Below are 18,961 nucleotides of genomic sequence, written 5' to 3'. Positions count from 1 at the left end.
CAGGAAAACGAAATAAGAGAGAAGAGCTTAAATGAATGAAATATGCAGCTGCCAACAAATTCTTTCCCAGATCAAAATATTTCAAATACAATTGAACAGTGAAGGGTGGCTAGCCATCTATATGAAGCTTATTTTCTCATGATGAAAACTTGCTTAGTCATGGAAAATGAAATTAAATGAAATGAAATACAAGGGAACAAAAAGAATAATGAAAACCACATTTCTACTTTAAATATATTTACCACAAAGTCACTGGTGACTACTATCCTAAAAAAACTCTTGATTTGCCCAGACACTTCTTCCCACCCCCTCCTTTTTTTGCTTATCCATCCATTTTCCCTGGAGCTTCTGGATAGTTTTGACTATTACACTACCTAAATTAGGAATAGCCCTTCAATATAAGTAACCAAATAGTAACATACCCTCATGTTTCAAGGCACTGAAATATTCTTGCTTTATTTTAAGTTTCAGTTCTCGTTTCTTTGCTTCTTCTGGGCTTATAGGAATAGGACTGATTACATCCACAGATGGGACAGGAGGTGGTCCTGAAGGAAAACAGACCTCTCAGAATCTTTGGACTTTGCTGTTAAGTTCGTGTATCTGTACACAGGCATTCGCAAGACCGCGCATTTCTTTAAATGAAAAATGACACTTTCCACATTACATGATGTGACCATTTATGAGAATACAAAGGTGGTTACTCATGTGTCTTACGTCAACATATTTAGATTTTTTTAAATGTAATTTACATCTGCAAGACTTGATAAGATTAACACTGCATAAAATTACTTCAGCATATATGACTGTATTAAAATTAGTTAAATATCATCCTAAAATGAATTTCTGAATGCAAAATCATGATGGAATAGGTGTGCCTCTGTTGTGACGCTAGATGGTCAAAATGAGCTCTTTGACCCTAAAAGCAAAAGATTAAATCTAGAAGTGATAAAACTACATATGATAAGTTTTATCGCTCAGTTACTATCCTATAGCTGTATCCTAGGGAATTCTTCCGTTACATAGGGAATTCTCCTGTTACAGTGTATTTGCTGTGAAATCAAAGACTTCAGTTACAGATACATGAGTTTATACCTCATCTTCTACCATGAGAAATGCACAGTTAAATTCTAGTTGCACTTTAGTTTTGTCATTTCAGGTAAGTCATCTAGGTCTGACCAAAAATTAAGTTCCAAGAAGTAATCCACAAATCCTAACCTAGCCACTTAGCATACAATAGGTGATAGCTGTTGATTTTTTTATCACAAGTTTGCTCTAGAAATCTAAAAATCTGCTACTCTGTTGGTTGGATTTTGATTCTCTGCACCTAAGGCTCACAGATTACATATCCATGTGGTTAAGTATTTGCAGTGCTATGCTTGTTGTCTGTACTATGAGCAGAATCAACCAGAGTGAGAGCACTGAGTACAGTGCAACTAAAATGTCTGTTAAAGAAAAAACGTTACCTACTTTATGCATAGTAACTCTGCAGTTACAGGACTGCCTGAATTGTTAGGCTAATGAGATAAGGTTTTTTAGGTTTGTTTCTCATTTGGAAATAAATTTTGTATTCTCATCTAGTTGGACATATTTTTGCCAGCTCTATGAGAAAGATCAACCTCAATGAGAGTCTACTCTTTTTTAGGATTATATACGCTATGAGATTTATGTTCTTTATTTACACCATATTACAGTTATATATACAGCTGATAAACCAGTTAGAAAATATTTTGGGTTATTGGATAATTTATTAATCCTATTCTAATACTTCTATTTTAATATTTCACGTATTTTTACTTAAGGCTATGAAGTAGGCAGAATTTGATGGAATTTTATTTAACGTGGTAAACTAGTTCCAAGTATTGAATTCCAGAACAGCACATGGAGAAAATTTAACATTTCTTTCTGTCTTTTATTTTGAATATTTATTCCTACATAATAATAACAGCAACACATACGATTAAAAAATGTAGCTACCATTTAAGAGTCTTTGTGCTCCTTTATCATACCAGCTTATCAAATTGATACGTCACCTCTGTCACTTCAATAGAGAAATTAAATCCAAATTAAATGTCTTGGCTTACCCTCTTCTGCATTACTGACATACTTAATTTCAGTAATTTCAAGCACTGCTAAAACAAAATGGGCATTTCAAATACCTTTCTTTTTAGTAGCTGATTTGAGAGAAAGCTTTTTGGCATCTTTCCCAGTAGCTTTGCCTGGCAGTGTCTGTGAAGATTTCAGTTCTAGCTCCTGCTGCTCCTGATCTTCTTCCACTTCCTTAAACAGTATTGCAGCTGTTACCTTGACACCATAGTCACACATAGTAAAGCATATAGTATCAGAAATATGCAACTACTGTTTAAGGATAGTCTATACTTGCTGAAAGTACTTGCTGAAGTATACAGACATAAATAAAATAGAGGACATATTTGAACTAATTAAACTGATTACATTTTGAATATTTATGAAAAATAAAATTCTACAGCAAAAATGCAAGACAGAGAAATAGTGGGTTTTATTCTTGTAACCTGTACTCTCGGAAAAAGTCAGAAATGCAAGAATCAACAGTATGCAAAGCAAGACTACAGTTAGCAAGACTACACTGTAAAGGTGCAGAAATTTACTTATTTTAAAATTATCAAAGATAGAAGACAAAGTGAACCTAGAAACCACTTAATTTAGTTTTAGCTATATATACAAAAGGATGTAACCACAGCTTTTTAAGCTGTGAAAGGTTGGAGCAAATATTGCATCACTGGACAAAACTTGTCCCTCTTCTCAAGCTTCTGTTGAGGGTTAAGGAGAGAGTTTATTATGGAATAAGTAGAGATAGAGAGTCAACATCCAAAGTATTTCTCTCAGAAATGGTATGAAAGAGTCAGTTATTAATAAAGACATGCTGATAATACACAGGCTCCAAAATTTTCCTCATAGAAAAACAAACATATTCAACGGAAATATCAGTGGTGGAGTAAAAGGCATGAAATTGAAATAGACAGTGCAAAGGCTGTGTGTTTAGACAGTCTATTGAATTGGAAGTTTTAACTGTCCAATCCAGAAAGTAAGTAAGACATATCTTACCATGCCTGATACTGCTGTTACTGCTGTATGCCATGCATCAGTAATAAGATTTTCATCTTTCTGCAAAGTGGCCACTCCATCTTCAGAATTCTCTTCCTTAACACTCTTCTGTAGAGTTCCCTTGCTCTTTGACTTGGTAATATTTATTTCTTGTGAAGACTGTTTCCAAGAAACTAGAGGAATCCTTAAAAATAACATAAGGCATAATTCACAGCCCTTTTATAAAAAGTGTTAATTTATAACTACATTGGACAACATGCTAGGGGCATGAGAATGTTATTTATGAAATTTGACATAGTAGCAGGAAAGGGATCCCTATGACCAAAAGTTATGAAATGCGTGGATTATAAGAAAACTGTCTAGTTTAATTACAGAAGCTAAGAAATAATAATAGATGGATAAAAGTACATCAAAGGACTGTGTGATGTGCTGATATATTTGACATCGGCTAGAAGTACAGCCTCATTACTCAAGATAGTTTCTAAATGAACTGTAATATTCTTAAAAAGCAAGTATCACTATTGACAGCATTTTTGATATTCTAAATTTATTTTATGGTATCCTTTACCTTGCAAAGTGGCATTTGGTTCTGTGCATGTTTGTAGGCTTTTTTATTTATATTTGTAATTACATGACTCATTTAATTATGTTTGTTGGTGTAAATTGTAAACCTGTTAGTGTTTCACAATAACATTTAACTCAGTTATGTGTGGATTGTGCTGGAATCAGTCAGCAATACATTGGAAACATTTCTATAGCTGACTTCTTCCTAAAGCAGCTTTTAAGATGTTTTATAACTCAGAGATGTATTAATGAAAATTATATAGGTAAATCAGTAAAAAATCAGAAATAAATTAAACCTATAAGAGGATTCAAGAGTCATCATTTGAGTATAATCCCAAGTTAAAAATTCTTATTTCCCCAGCCTTTGAAATATACACAACATTTTTCCAAAAACACCCACAAAGCTATCAGTGCACTTCTACCTTCTTGATTTATTTTGATCTTCTTTCTGCTCTACATCAATAATATCTAACAATGGGATTTCAGTAAAATGGTAACTGTCATCTGTTGGGATTTTTCCTTCCATCGTCCTATAATAGTCATGAAGGAGTGTCTTTGTATCTTGGAAACGATTCACTTCAACCTCAAGAAGAAAAGACAGAAAGATTGCAATTCAAAACAGGACAGAACCAATTTCTCTTGCATTTTTAAATATGTTACAGCAGAGCATTTCTAAATCCCAGGAGCCTGAAAGAGAGCAGCAAACATAGCTATATTTGTTTGAAAATTTATAGCGTAATTAATACATACTGCTGCTTACATCTATAACGTCTTCATACTGGTATTTCTAAGGACTAAAAAAAAATCCTAGTTGTTAGAATGGAAAAAATTACTTATAATGAATTACGTTTGATGTATTAAATTTAATTATAATATATTTCGATGTATATATATTTCTACACTAGCAAGTATACAATAAGTTACAAGGTTTTTTGTTAAAAAGAAATAAAATCCTTAACAGCATAAAATAAATAGGGTTAAGTGATGGAAAAAAAGATTAAAAGCCATCCAGTTCTTCTGGACCAAAAAAATCAACAGACTTCACACACCTAAGTGCTTTGCAGATCTTTTTGTGTGTATCATCTGAGAAGATATCAAGTAAGATTCAAAAAACATTTAACAGCTGTCATTTTGATTTATTGATACAGCATGGTGTTAGATTCTAACTGACAAAACAGTACCAAATATTCATGGGAAAATGCACAAAACCACATTCACAAAACGAAGGATAAAACCTTTGTGGTATAAACCAGCACTTATCCATAAGTTAAGGAGAAAATATCTTCTAGTATAACGGTGTGTATTCAGAAGGTGGAAAGAAATCTGATAAACAGCATTTACACAAATCTATGTGTTTATACAGTAAAAGAGCCACCTGGGAAACATATGTACCTTCCCACAGAAAAACCCACAGACAGAGAGCTCAAGACCAAAGAAACCTGTTTTTGTCTGCTTCTCAAATAAAGCTGTAAAAAAAAATACAGTTATTATATTTATAGTTTTGTAGTTTTAGCATTAATAATTCATTTATTCTGAGGTGTATATACTAAGCAAAGAAGGTAAAAATTGTTTCCTTTGCACTTTATTTGGGAAAATAAAAGCTGATACACTGTTAGTACATGTATTTGTAATTATAAATGGCTATTCTGCATATTCATGCAAATTATATTCATACCGAATACCCACTTGACTGCAACAAACATGTCAATAAAATTCTGCTAGAATATAATTAGGATTTAAAAGTTATACATGAATACAAAGGGAGAAAAAAATAAAAGATTCAAGCTCAGCAATATTGCTTTAATTTTTCTCCTTTACACGTATAATTCAAGATATATTTTTTAAATACTCATTCTTATAAATATCCTAATCACAGGATGAATGTAGTTCAGTTAGCAGTTATCTGATACTTCAACCTCTCTCCCTAGTCAGTAGCCTCAACTCTTTATTTAGGATATTATTTAGACTCTTTGAAAACAAAGTTAGAGTTTTCTTACTACAGCAATCGACTACTTCACAAACTTAAATTGCCACAACATTCATGTGATGTGAGAGTGGTTCCCTCATTTATTAAACATATAGAAAAAACACAGAAAATTAAAGGGTCGGAAACTCACCTTAGGATGCTCTGGCCTTATTTTTCATTCAAATTATCATCATATGACATGTGTTTAAAGCATGGTTTTCATAGTTGCCAGAACTTTCACAGAATGGTGATGCAGTTTACAAAAAAGCCTGCCTAGTCTACTGTATTTCAGGCCAGCCCTAAACCAAATTTATGCACCTAGAACAGTAGTCACAGGGAAATCATTCTTTACCTCAGGAACTGAAGCAATTAATGACAAGGCTGAACAAGAGGAAAGGTTTAATGTGGGAATGGGGAGAGCCAACTCATACAAGACTGTCTTTTGCAAACTTGGAAGTTAGATGTCTGAAAGTTGGCTCATACTTGGATGGATTTGCTCAAGAGTAACTTGATAACACATCCTCAAAAACATTCCTTGAAATTTCTTTTTCAGTTTGTGGATAAAATTTCAAGCTGCAATGGTGAAGTTAAAACTGAAATACGTGATAACAGCAAGTGAGTACAACAGCAATGAATTATGTAATTTTTAAACTAAGAGCATATGTCAATAGTATCACAGAAGGCTAAACAGCTCTAAGATTTGTTACAAAACTCAGATGATTCACTAGTCTGATAAAATTGCAAAATATTCTGTAAATTGAAAGTTTGGGGAGTTGGACAATAAAAATGGTGTTTTTTCTTAACTTTTTTCTGCCTGTCAAATTGTTCAATGTATGGAATGTTTTGTCTTGTAACTGTTTAGATAAATTCAGAAGAGACATGAAAATTTCCTCATCTACTTCTCAGTCCCACACTTATTTGGAGCCAACTACATGAAATTTCTCTGAGGCTTACTGTCCTCCAAACCTAATTCATTGTCTCCTGCCATTGCAGACTCCATAGTGGATCCATACCTGCATAAGTGAAAAGAAATGGTTCATTGCAATTCCTCTGTGATCTGATAACCAGTCATCATGCATGATATCAGTGAGTTCCTGCTCTGCTTCTTCCCTTCTATTATCACAGATATCCCAGAGGAGATCTCTTAGGTCCTAAAACACAAAATCAAATATGAGAAATAACTAGGAAAGAAAACTTAAATATGTTTCTTATGTTTGCTATTAAAAATAATAATTTTTGCCTGTGTATAGGGCATCTTCTCATTTGGAGCTTTTATTTTATTGTTATAAATGTCAAAGCCATACACTTACAGAGAGCTGACAGAAAATGGCTTTACAAATGTGCCAGAGAGAAGACTGTTACAAAGTTATGAGATTAATGTGCAGGCTGTGTCTCTTTTCTCAGGTAGAGAGGACCTATCTAAGCTAGACAAAGACGTGAGAAGATGTACAGCTAAGTTCCCAACGGCACCAACAGCTTTCCACTTCAATGGTTTGTTAACTTATACATTTATAAGACTACTCTAAGGGGATGCACAATAAGAAAAATTCTGAGAAAATTATGATAGAGTTCAAGTACTCTTCCAATTTGGATAGCTCCATGCCATTTTTCTTTAATGCTGTTTATGACTAAGGTCTCTTCAACTACTGACTATATCTAATAGTACCATTATGTAGCTCACTCACAGCACTAAGAACGCAACATGCACACAAACTCTCTGTTCCCAATGCCATCTCTGCACAGAAAAGGTGTGACAGACCTCTATGTAATGAAAGGTGACAGGAAGAGAAGAGTGCTGTTAAATGCGGTGTGAAGGTAGGTTGAGATGAGCTGTCTCCAGGACTCCAAGCAGCTCTACTTTACCTGATCTCTTTCAGTATAAAAAGAAAAGGTTTTCAGACTACTAGTTCTGCAATGAGGAGCTTAGTCTTCAGGTCATAAGAGACTCCATATTATCCAGGTCTTGGTCTAAGCCTATTATGACAGATTCTGTTTCTCCCCTCCTGAACAAAGGCTTCAGATTAATGCAGTCGTCCTCTGTTGGACCAAAGTGGCAAGAAGATGGCAAAAGACACAGAGAAGGTGGAGTTACTGAATGCCTTCTTTGCTTCGGTCTTCACAGCTAAAGCTGACCCTCATGAATTCCAGACCCTGGAGGTAGGATAAAAGATCTAGAAAGAGGAAGACTTTCCCTCAGTAGAGGAAGATCAGCATGGAGACCATCTAGCCAAACTGGATATCCATAAATCCATGGGCCCTGATGGGATGCATCCAGGAGTGATGAGTGAGCTGCTAGATGCTATGGCCAGGCCACTCTCCATCAATTTTAAAAGATCATGGAGATCATGAGGGGTGCCTGAGGACTGGAGGAAGGCCAATGTCACTCCAGTCTTCAAAAACAGCAAAAAGGATTACCCAGGGAACCACAGAACAGTTAGTCTCACCTCTGTCTCTGGAAAGGTGATGGAGCAAATTGTCCTCAATTTCATCTCAAAATATGTGGAAGAAAAGAAAGTTATTGGGAGAAGTCAACATGGATTCACCAAGGAGAAAGCATGTTTGACCAATCTGATGGGCTTCTGTGATGCCACAGCTGGTTAGCTGGATGAGGAGAGAGCAGTGGATGTCATCTACCTTGTCTTCAGCAAGGCTTCTGACACTATCTCCCATAGCATCCTCTTTAGGTAACTCAGGAAGTGTCGGTTAGATGAGTGGACAGCAAGGTGGACTGAGAGCTGGTTGAGTGATAGAGCTCAGAGGGTTGTGATCAACAGCACAGGGTCGAGTTGGAGGCCTGTAGCCAGTGGTGTTCCTCAGGGGTCAGTACTGGGTCTCGTCGTGTTCAACGTTCAATATTCAACATATAATTCAAGGACTTTTATGAGAGGTCAGAGTGTATCCTCAGCGAGTTTGCTGATAATACAAAACTGGGAGGAGTGACTGACACACCAGAGGGCTGTCCTGCCAGCCAGCATCACCTGGACAGGCTGGAGTGCTGGGCAGAGAGGAACATAATGAGGCTCAACAAGGGCAAATGCAGGAACCAGTACCTGGTGAGTAACAATCTCATATACCAGTATAGGTTAGGGGTAGACCTGTTGGAAAGCAGCCCTGAAGAGAAGGATCATGAAGTCCTGATAGACAATAAGCTAACCATGAGCCAGCAATGTGCCCTTGTGTCCAAGAAGGCCAATGCATTAAGAAGAGGGTGGCCAGTAGGTCAAGTGAGGTCATCCTCTCCCTCTGTTCTGCTCTTATGAGGCCACATCTGGAATACTGTGTCTAGTTCTGGGCTCCACAGTTCGAGACAGGGAACTATCAGAGAAAGTCCAGCGGAAGGTGACAAAGATGACTGGGGGACTGCAGCATCTTTCATCTTAAGAGGAAAGGTTGAGTGAGCTGGGACTATTAAGCCTGGAGAAGAGAAGGCTGAGAGGAGACTTTATCAATGTTTATAAATATCTAAATGGTAGATGTAGGGAGGATGGAGCCAGACTCTTTTCAGCAGTGCCAAGTGATAGAACAATGGCACTGGGCACAAGCTGGAACACAAGATGTTCCGTCTAAATACGAGGAAGAACTACTTTACTGTGAGGGTGACGGAGTACTGGAACCGGCTGGCCCGGGAGGTTGTGGAGTTTCCACCTCTGGAGACTTTCAAAACCCGCCTAGATGCAATCCATGTTCTAGTCAATCCTGCTTTAGCAGGGTGATTGGACTAGATGATCTGTAGAGGTTCCTTCCAACGCTGCCAATTCTGTGATTTTTGGGGAAAATTAGTTTATTGACAATTAATAGCAGAGCAGAATAGTGAGAAATAGAACAAAACTAAAATAAAAAAAATCTACCCCACCCCTTCTTCTTCCCAGGCTCAACTTTACTGCTGATTCTTCTACTTCCTGCTCACAAGCAGTTAAGGGAAGATGGGAAATGGGTGGTTGTAGTGAGTTCCTTATGCGCTGGCTCCGCTGCTCCCTCCTCCTCATGCTTTTCCCCTTCTCCAGAGTGGGGTCCTTCATGAACTTCTCCAACGCGGGTCCTTCCCAGGGGCCGCAATTCTTCAAGAACTGCTTCAGCATGGGTTCCTTCTGTGTGTGCAGTCCTACAGGATCATACTGCTCCCATGTGGCTCCCCTATGGGCCACAGGTCCTGCCAGAAAGCCTAAGGCCCAGAGTTCCGGTCAGAAGCCTACTCTGATGTGGGGTCCCCCATAGGCTGCAAGGTAGATATTCTTCACTGTCGTCCTCCATGACCTGCAGTGGAGCAACCTGTGTCAGCATGGCCTTCTCCACAGGATGGAGGGAAATCTCTGCCCTGGCACCTGGAACACCTCCTCATTCATTGGTCTTGGTGGCTGCTTGGTTGTTTCTCTCATGTTTTCTCACTCCTGTCTCACAGCTGCCACACAACAGCTTTACCTTTTCTTAAATATGCTATCGCAGAGGTACCACCACTGTCACTGGTGGTGTCGACAGTGGCTCTGTTTGACATGGGAGCACCGCCTGATGTCTTCTCACAGAAGCCACTACTGCAGACCCTCTGTTACCAAAACCTTGTGACATAAAACCAATACTACAGAAACAAAACAAATAGACTTTTTGTACAATCTGATGCACAGCTCTCTCCAGTATCTTCCCGAGATATGTAAGAAGGAGCATTTTCTTCTCTGCTCTCATGTTACTAAAGTCAGTTTCCATTTACTCTAAGCAGTGGAGATAACTGGAGGGAGACAGTAAAAAAACTTCCTCTGGAAGAAGCTAGAAGTATGTTTCATGTCTCTTCTTCTCTCCCACCACTCTTCCTTTTTTCAAAGTGAAGCAGTTTTTCTCTCCTTTCCTTGCACTCAGCTAGGTGAAAAAAAGAAAGAACATCTATATGCCTGTGCTAAGTCCTCTCCTATCTAGAACAAGAGAAATAGTGGGACCAGGTGACTGATTATGTTCAACGATAGCAACGGAGCTAGAGAGAAGCTGGTGAAATCGCTGAAAGTGTAACGGAGACGGGCTGCTGAAATCTATTTTATCCAGAGTGATTCTGAGCTTGGATTATTAGAATGCCAAAACCTTGGCTGCCCTTTGGGCTTTAGGCCTTTGAGAAATTTTTCCCATATCACAAAATGGGGTGGACTTTTACATTTTCCAGTTGATAAACAGAGAAATTTCGGTTTCAAGTTTCAGAGCTGGCAGCTTCCAGTGTGGATGGTGTTCCAGAAAGGGTTCAGCTGAGATGACAGATTTGAGCAGACTAGGAAAGCTGAAAATGTTTGAGTAAAAACATTCCACAGATTATCACTCTTTTAATTTCTTCTCCCTTCTTGTCTAGCATCAAGGAAGGATGGATGACAGAATTCTCACATTCTGGGAGGTACAATGGGCAGGGCTTAAAAGCATATAAGGGATGCTATCTTCACATTCACCCACAGGTTTGTGATCCACAAGGACTATAACAAGTCATTCAGAAACAGAATTTCTGGAAATTATATTTACTCGAAACTACCTTACTTACTGTAAGTAAGCCTTATCATAGTTATCTGAGCCTCACTGCATCATACGGGACTATCACCTCCTCAAGCCAATTTGAAATGGACAATGTCAAGCATGGATTTCTGTTATGAGTGAAAGGGCGAATATTATAAAATTCAGCTTTCTAGAATATGAGGACAGGGGGATTCCATTCTCTTTATAATCCCACTTAGTAGTAATTAGGAAGATGAATGACGATTTTAAGTCCTCTACTTCATTCTACTGAAATAATGGTATAGAAAAGGAGTCCAATGGTTTTTTCCATCTCAGTGAATTCATCCATAACTCCACCAACGTTCCCTTCAACTAACAAAGTTGAGAACATTTTTTTCCCTATCCTCTGAGCATCTTCTCATATGATTTCAACTAAAAATCATGCCTGTTCTGAAATAGGAATCTGATAAAATCAGAGTTAGCTCTACCTCCTATCTATGCTAAATCTGCCTCTGAACTTACTAGGACCTTTACTCTTACAGACTTTTGTGAAAAAAAAACTCTCAGCACCTAGCAAAGATCTACCTGAGTAAAAACATTTCAAAGACATTTTCTGTACTTTGTACCCTATGTCATTTATGGAAAAAACTAAATGGCTGCTAAGATTTCTTAGAATGTGACAGAAATGTCCAAACTTGTGAGCAAAAGCTCTGGACACCATAAAATATAAAGAAAAAGAAAACAGAGGGATACAAAGGTAGAACATAAAAAAGAAGAAGAATAAAAACGTAAGAAAGATATGGCCAAATCCCAGAGAAATAATTGTGATGAACACCTTATATGTGTAAGAGACTGTGTTAAAAATGTTTGTCTCAACCTTGCTGGAATTGCCCGCGAAGAAAGGACTATGTTGAAATTGCCCACGAAGAAACTTCAAGGCTGCTGTTTGCAAGCTTGGACCACTGGTAAGTTCCAGACAACAACTTCAGAGCCCAGCCCAGATAAGCCACAGGAGTTGACTTGACTACTGATACAACTTAAGGGCCCAGCCTAGATAAGCCACGGGGCTCGAAGTCCGGAACAACAACTTCTGGACCTGGCTCAACCGCCGATACAGCAGCTGCCGTCCCCCCCCCCCCGCCGATACAGCAGCTGTCGTGCAAGCCCACCGGTGTCACTGCTGATAGAGTGGCTGCCCTGCACGGCAAAAATGGGCTCTCCGGACACCTATGCGTGCTCCACTGATGGAGGCAATGCTGGGGGGGGTGAAGATCGCTCCTGACGACCCTCGTACGCATGCGCTAATCAGGCGGAGAATGGGCAAAACGGCTTTTGGAACACTATATAATGCCACCGTGAACAGCTATTCTTTGGAGATCTTCCCCACCGAATCAAAACTGGTGGACCTGCGAGACATCGCTGGATCTGTGGTGGTAGCTATACTTCTTGCTATCTTGAACTTTTACTGCTTTGCTTTTCCTTTTCCTTATCTTTCTTTCCTATCGCTCTCCAGTGGTTGTTAGTCAATAAAGGGTTTTGCTTTTGTGGCATCTGACACCAGTTGTGTCTTAATTTCACCTTTGCAATCAAAACGAATCACCTTGACTATAACCTTTAAGCAGGTCAAGACAATGTGCAAGAGGAATGAAATAGTTTAAGAAGAGTGGTAAAAAGAATTTAAATAATAATATAATTCATGTTACAACAAGTTTGTATACAATGAAACAATACTTTAGGATCTATTAAAACTTTTGCCATTTACTTACAGTAACTCTTTGATGTAGTTCTGCTTTTGTTTCTTCATCTGCTTGCAAGTCATCAGCCACTGAATTAAAATCAGATTGCCACTGAGATACAAACTCCTGCTTAAGATCTGGACACTTGAGATAATCTTGGAATTTTTTTCTGTAATGGTAAAAATAATTGTGGTGTTAAAAGACATACACAATGCACAGGAAAAATAAAAAATACTAATATAAATGTAATAAGCTATTATTTCTACTCACCTAATGTCTGCTAAGTAATAAATCATAGAGTGCTGTTCATCCCTTAGACATCTAAGTATAATTTTGGTGGAATTCATATATGTACTTTCTATCATTTCCCAGTAAGGTACCAAGAAATCAAGTATCTCCTGTGAATTTTTTAAAAATATCAAAATTAATTGATGTATTACTTGGTAATCCATTTAGCTGTAGTATTAGCAAATACAGGAAAGAACATTTCATGCAACTGTATTATCGATTTTTCTTTACTATGTATTTCTTTTGATTTACAACTATTTACAGCTCATTACAAACACTGTACAGACACTGTATCAACATACAGCTTATCCTGTGCATTTCTTTGGGAAACATGTGTCAGCACTCAAAATGAATTGGAAAATCCAGCAGGATGCTCCAGTATCTGTGGTTTTCAATATATTCACAAACTAAGTGAAGATATTGAGTACATGAATATGAAAATGTGGTGGTACATTATTGTTCAAGATGGTGAAAATCCAGTGTTGTAAAAGTGACATTTGACTGACTGGCTGTCATGAAATGCAAAATAAAGCCCATGGTCAGAGGAACCCAGCATATGTAAGCTAACTGCAGTCTTGAAGGCAAAAATGGTAAAAATTAGGGAAGGAATGACAGAACAAAATGCAAAGGATCATTATGCACCCTTAAAATATAGATCTTACAGGCTGCATCAACTCATCTCAAAGTATTAATAGTAGAACTAGAACAGAAAGACAAGAACTGTGACTGAACGTATGAACTGCTTCACGTGAGGACAGTTAGATAATGACTGGACTGGAGAAGAAAAGCAACATTGAGCAAAATGGAGATGTAATAGATGCTTATTATCTGTTAAATAACTTCAGAAGGTGATGATAGAATTACTATTCATTGCATCTCACAATACAAAAAACAAGGTCATCAAACAACTCAAGCAAATAACAGGCTTAAAGCAAAGAGACAAGTATTTTTTTCAAAGTAAGCATAATGATACAGGTTATGTCACGGAGACCAAAAGTAAATTGCTTCAAAACAAGCAACTAGACATAACCACAGAAGAAAAGTCTACTGAGAGTTACTAAACACAAAGATGCAGACATAAAGTCATCTCAGGAAACCCCTAAATTTCAGATCATTAGAAACTAGGAAGATGTCCTTGGGAAAAATACGTTAGAAAAAGCATCCTATGAAAAAGATCAGTGCATACTCTCCCCATTCTTATATTCTTTCTACATGAACCACAACTGGCCCTTGTCAGAGAGAGGAAACTAAACTAGTAAGCTTATATATAGTATTACATAGTATTAAAAGGTATTATGGTTTTGGCATCCATGTGCTATTTGGCATCCATGTGCTATTTGGCATCCACGTGCTACTCTTCATCATAATTGTGAAGAATTTAGAAAAAAAAATCAAAATTTTAAACTATGTTTCCTTAAGTAAACTCAAAAAATGTAGAACAGGTGATTGGACCATGAATTGGATTGTGAACTGGCTCAGCAACAGAGTTCAGAGGGTTGTGATCAGCGGCACAGAGTCAAGTTGGAGGCCTGTGGCCAGTGGTGTTCCCCAGGGATCAGTGCTGGGTCCAGTTTTGTTCAGTATCTTCATCAGTGACCTGGATGAGGGGATAGAGTGCACCCTCAGCAAGTTCACTGATGGTAAGAAACTGGGAGGGGTGGCTGACGCAGGCTGTGCTGCCATCCAGTGAGACCTGGACAGGCTAAAGAGCTGGGCAAAGGGGAACCTCATGAAGTTCGATAAGGACAAGTGTAGAGTCCTGCGTCTGGAGAGGAATAACACCAGGCACCAGGATAGATTAGGGGCTGTCCTGCTGCAAAACAGCCCCGTGGAGAAAGACCTTGGAGTCCTAGCGGACAGTGAGTTGTTCATGGGACAGCAACGTGCCCTTGTGGCCACGAGGGCCAATGAGATCCTGGGGTGCATTAAGAAAAGTGTGTCCAGCAGGTCTAGGGAGGTTCTCCTGCCCCTCTACTCTGCCCTGGTGAGACCACACCTGGATTACTGTGTCCAGTTTTGGGCTCCCCAATTTAAGAGACACGGGGACCTACTGAAGAGAGTCCGACTGAGAGCTACAAGGATGATTAAGGGACTTGAACATCTCTCCTATGAAGAGAGACTGAGAGAACTGGGGCTGTTTAGTCTTCAAAAGGAGACGGCTGAGAGGGGACCTTATTAATGTATATAAATATCTGAGGGGTGGGTGTCAAGAGGAAGACGACATTCTCTTCTCAGTGGTGCCCAGTAATAGAACAAGAAATAATGAGTTTAAGTTAGAACATAGGAAGTTCCAGCTCAACACGAGTAAAAACCTTTTTACTGTGAGGGTGACAGAGCCCTGGCACAGGCTGCCCATTTTGGTTGTGGAGTCTCCTTCTCTGGAGACTTTCAAAACCCGCCTGGATGAGTTCCTGTGTGGCTGCCCTGGGTGATCCTGCTCTGGCAGGGAGTTTTGACTAGATATCTCTAGAGGTCTCTTCCAACCCCTAACATTCTATGATTCTACGATATTTTAGTAGTAACTGTTATTTCTGGTTTTAGATATTGGCAGTACACTACAGGGCATCTTTCAGTGAAAAATGTCAAAGAAAACAACGGGCAATGAGACAAAACATCTAGGTAGAATATGCATAAAATACTGAGAAAAATATATACATTGCTATGTAAGACTTGTAATCCTGAATGAATGTACCTTGGGAAGTGGTTCATCTACATAAACATATTTATCAGATCCTGCTTGAACTGGTTGTGGTGCCACAGGAATGGCAGGAAGCAGATCTTGATGTGTAACTGGCAAAAGCTTTTCTCCTGGTGACATTTCTTGAGCAGATCCTTGTATATAAATGTACAATTAGTACCTTCAAATGTATTTTAAGTATCAATAACCAGAACTAGTCATCTATGCAACTCTGACAAGTTCAAAATAATGGAACAGACTCAATATTTCATTACTTAGGAGTTCATCAAAAATATAGTAATCATATGATTTAATCATATGATATAATCTTTTCCCAGTTAAGCTTTTATTTTGCAGGACTGATACTTTTCTAAAACCATCACTATGAGAGAAACAGAAAGATAATGAATTAGTATATATGTGTATGAAACAAATTCTTTACCAAGTAAACTGAGGTCAGCGGTGTTGATACAATTCTGAGATTCATTATGAACTATCACGATCTCAAGGACTTTCTGCTTAATTAAAGAACAGTTGTAAACACTTATAACTTCCTTGCTAGACTTGGGAAAGAACGGAACAAGAGAAATAAATACTGAAGAAGAACAAAAATAAATTGAGCTAACTCTGCTCCCACATGGACAATATACCTTACTCTGACTATAAGCTGAGAAGCATGAAAGATGGTGGATGGCAAAAGAGAAAGAGAAAGGAAAGCTGATGTAGAGAAAGAAACAAGTGAAAAACTAACCCTGCGAACCTATAGTACAGGAAAATAACAACGAATGTAGTTAGCAGCCTCAGGGCATGATTCAATCCTACAACCTGAACCGGTATTTGGAAAGAAAACAGCATCTCCTCAGTGACCACAGAACGTTCTTACAAGAACTAGATTTTAAAGTTAACATTAATTAACTGCTCAGAATCACATGCAGAAATTCCGGCCAGTTTGCTGTGCTTTTGCAAATATCAAAAAAAAATAAACAGGCTTGCATTAAACTACTGTTTTAGCAGTTTTGTCTTTTTGTTTGAAAGAAGCTTAACATTTAACATTCTTTAACATTCTTTAAAGAATTTACTTTAAGTGTGACAAATCTTCCTCTGTAGAACACTGTCTTGCTGAGTCCTTCAATAGAAAATCTGCTATCATTCTCCTGATCTAAGATCATTAGAAAAATGAAATTGTTTGCCACATAAAATATTCCAACTACTTCTTCTGTTGAATATTTTGAGAACCAACTCTATTTGCATCAAGAGGAATTTTGCCATTGACTCCAGCACAGTTGTTAATTATATCAAGCACATAAAAAAATCTAATTCCAACCAGGTAGTTCTTTGAAAATGCTCCATTAGGTGTGATATTTCCAGTAATTTTTCATGAACTGAAGGATTATTGATCTAAACTTTTACTGTTAAGAGTGCTTTACAATCTGTTGGGGTTTTTTGATTGTAGATAACACATCAAGACTTTCTTGTAATAATTATGAAGCAAAACCCTGGTTATTCAGAATTCTACTAATACTAGTTTACTTCATACATCTTTTCCCCTGGATTCTTGATAGTTTTTCTGTTTTTAAATTTCCTATTATATTCCTATTTTTAAATGATTCTTGCCTTTTGAGGAAAAATGAAATAAAGATGCACCAAAACATATGTCAAAAAACACTCCATGTTTCTAAACTGCTGCTGATAAATGAATATGTTGATAATGGCAGGATAGTCTTTCTAATACCATTAGGCTATCCCATATGGTGAAGATGGTAGCTATAATAATTAGATCAGGAAGAAATGACTGATTTCAGTAATCCATTACTTCATGAAATTTAAATAAATCAAATTGACACTTTCTTTTAAGTATTTTAAAACTTTTTCTCTAATTAGCTTTACAGTTATGTGAAATTGGTCCATATCCTCTGAAAAGGTAAAAACACAATAGGAAAGTTCAGAGCTCTGGTGCAGTTATCACTATCTCACACATTACCAAGGTCTTGCACGGCCAGTGAAAATGTGTATTTCCATAGAGTTTTATATATTAATTATTTGTGTTAATTATAAAGAGGAAAGTCTTTTACTACCGAATTGTAAAAAGTAAGCACAGGAAAACTTACTTGTATTCTGTTTTTTTGCAATTTCTTCCATTATGATTTCCTTCACTGTTTCACATACGAGACTTTCTTCTGACTCTGCGTTGACTTTCACTAGAATATTTTGATGGACTGAAAACCATTTCTCTAACTTTGGCCACGTGTTTAGAAAGCCTGAGATTCTAAAAAATCATATTAATGTATAAAATTAAAAACTAACTAATAGAAAATAAAACACTTTCCCAAATTAACAAACAGAAGAAAAAGTAGAACATCTAATTTAATGCTTTAAAAATCGAGGCAATATTTTTTGCAAAATAATACTCCATTCACATCAACCCCTTCATTTTCACCATAGGAAAATTTTCAAAACCCTACTGTTAAGTAGTCTTACATATTTCTTACTCTTTCTTGTCACAAGATGAACCTACTTTCTTATATCACATCTAAACCAGTAATAATCGGTCTGAAACAGTTAACAGTATCAAATATTTAGAAAAAAAACATTATTGGTTTTGCTCTTTATATAAAGTTAAACATCTAATGATTTAATAAAATATACACAACTAATTGTTTTTTGCGAATGTGAAAGTGGAAGATACCATTTAAGAAAATCTGTATCTGAAGTGCATTTTGGTGAAGGGCAGTCACATGGTATATCACACACCTCAGATATTTGTATGCATACATACATATATATACACGTGTATATGTATGTTTCATACAATATATATCTGAAAAAGAAATTCTCCTTTGAAGAATCCTTAAAAACACATATGACTTCTTATTTTCTAGGATTACTTCTAAAGTGTCAAAAGCGAAAGTACTCTTTAGGATCCATGCTAGAGAAACTCCTAAGTAAATTACTAACATTAGGCATATCAGCAATATCATGGATCACATATGAGATTCAGATTAATTACATTCCTAAGTACTCAACTCAAGAAGCAACTTTTGTATACTTCATATAACATACCTATGTAGTACCTGGTCCCCAGCTAAGTTGAAATTCTCTTCTAGGATTTCAGTATTTGAATTTTGATTTTTGTTCTCCCATTCAGTTTGAGATGACTTTGATTTATGTGCTATGTGGAAAACAGCATACATG

At 37.3% G+C, this 18,961-nt stretch overlaps 1 protein-coding gene across 1 annotated transcript in view; it reads right to left on the bottom strand.

The window, feature by feature from the left end:
• SPEF2 (sperm flagellar 2) overlaps positions 1 to 18,961 on the bottom strand; it is a 63,125-nt gene that overhangs the window by 17,245 nt on the left and 26,919 nt on the right. The window contains exons 16-25 of the mRNA XM_009876367.1: positions 18,830 to 18,938; positions 17,878 to 18,035; positions 15,785 to 15,924; positions 13,075 to 13,202; positions 12,835 to 12,973; positions 6,625 to 6,762; positions 4,068 to 4,228; positions 3,082 to 3,265; positions 2,157 to 2,301; positions 423 to 545 (exon numbers count right to left, since the gene is read on the bottom strand). Of these exons, the coding sequence (XP_009874669.1) occupies positions 423 to 545; positions 2,157 to 2,301; positions 3,082 to 3,265; positions 4,068 to 4,228; positions 6,625 to 6,762; positions 12,835 to 12,973; positions 13,075 to 13,202; positions 15,785 to 15,924; positions 17,878 to 18,035; positions 18,830 to 18,938 (1,425 nt within the window). The remainder of the gene's footprint in view (positions 1 to 422; positions 546 to 2,156; positions 2,302 to 3,081; positions 3,266 to 4,067; positions 4,229 to 6,624; positions 6,763 to 12,834; positions 12,974 to 13,074; positions 13,203 to 15,784; positions 15,925 to 17,877; positions 18,036 to 18,829; positions 18,939 to 18,961) is intronic.

The sequence above is a fragment of the Apaloderma vittatum genome, unplaced genomic scaffold (genome assembly GCF_000703405.1).
Source record: "Apaloderma vittatum isolate BGI_N311 unplaced genomic scaffold, ASM70340v1 scaffold9829, whole genome shotgun sequence".
Lineage (NCBI taxonomy): Eukaryota > Metazoa > Chordata > Aves > Trogoniformes > Trogonidae > Apaloderma > Apaloderma vittatum.
Note: the sequence above shows the minus strand (reverse complement) of the source record. Positions and strands in the feature narration are given on the sequence as shown.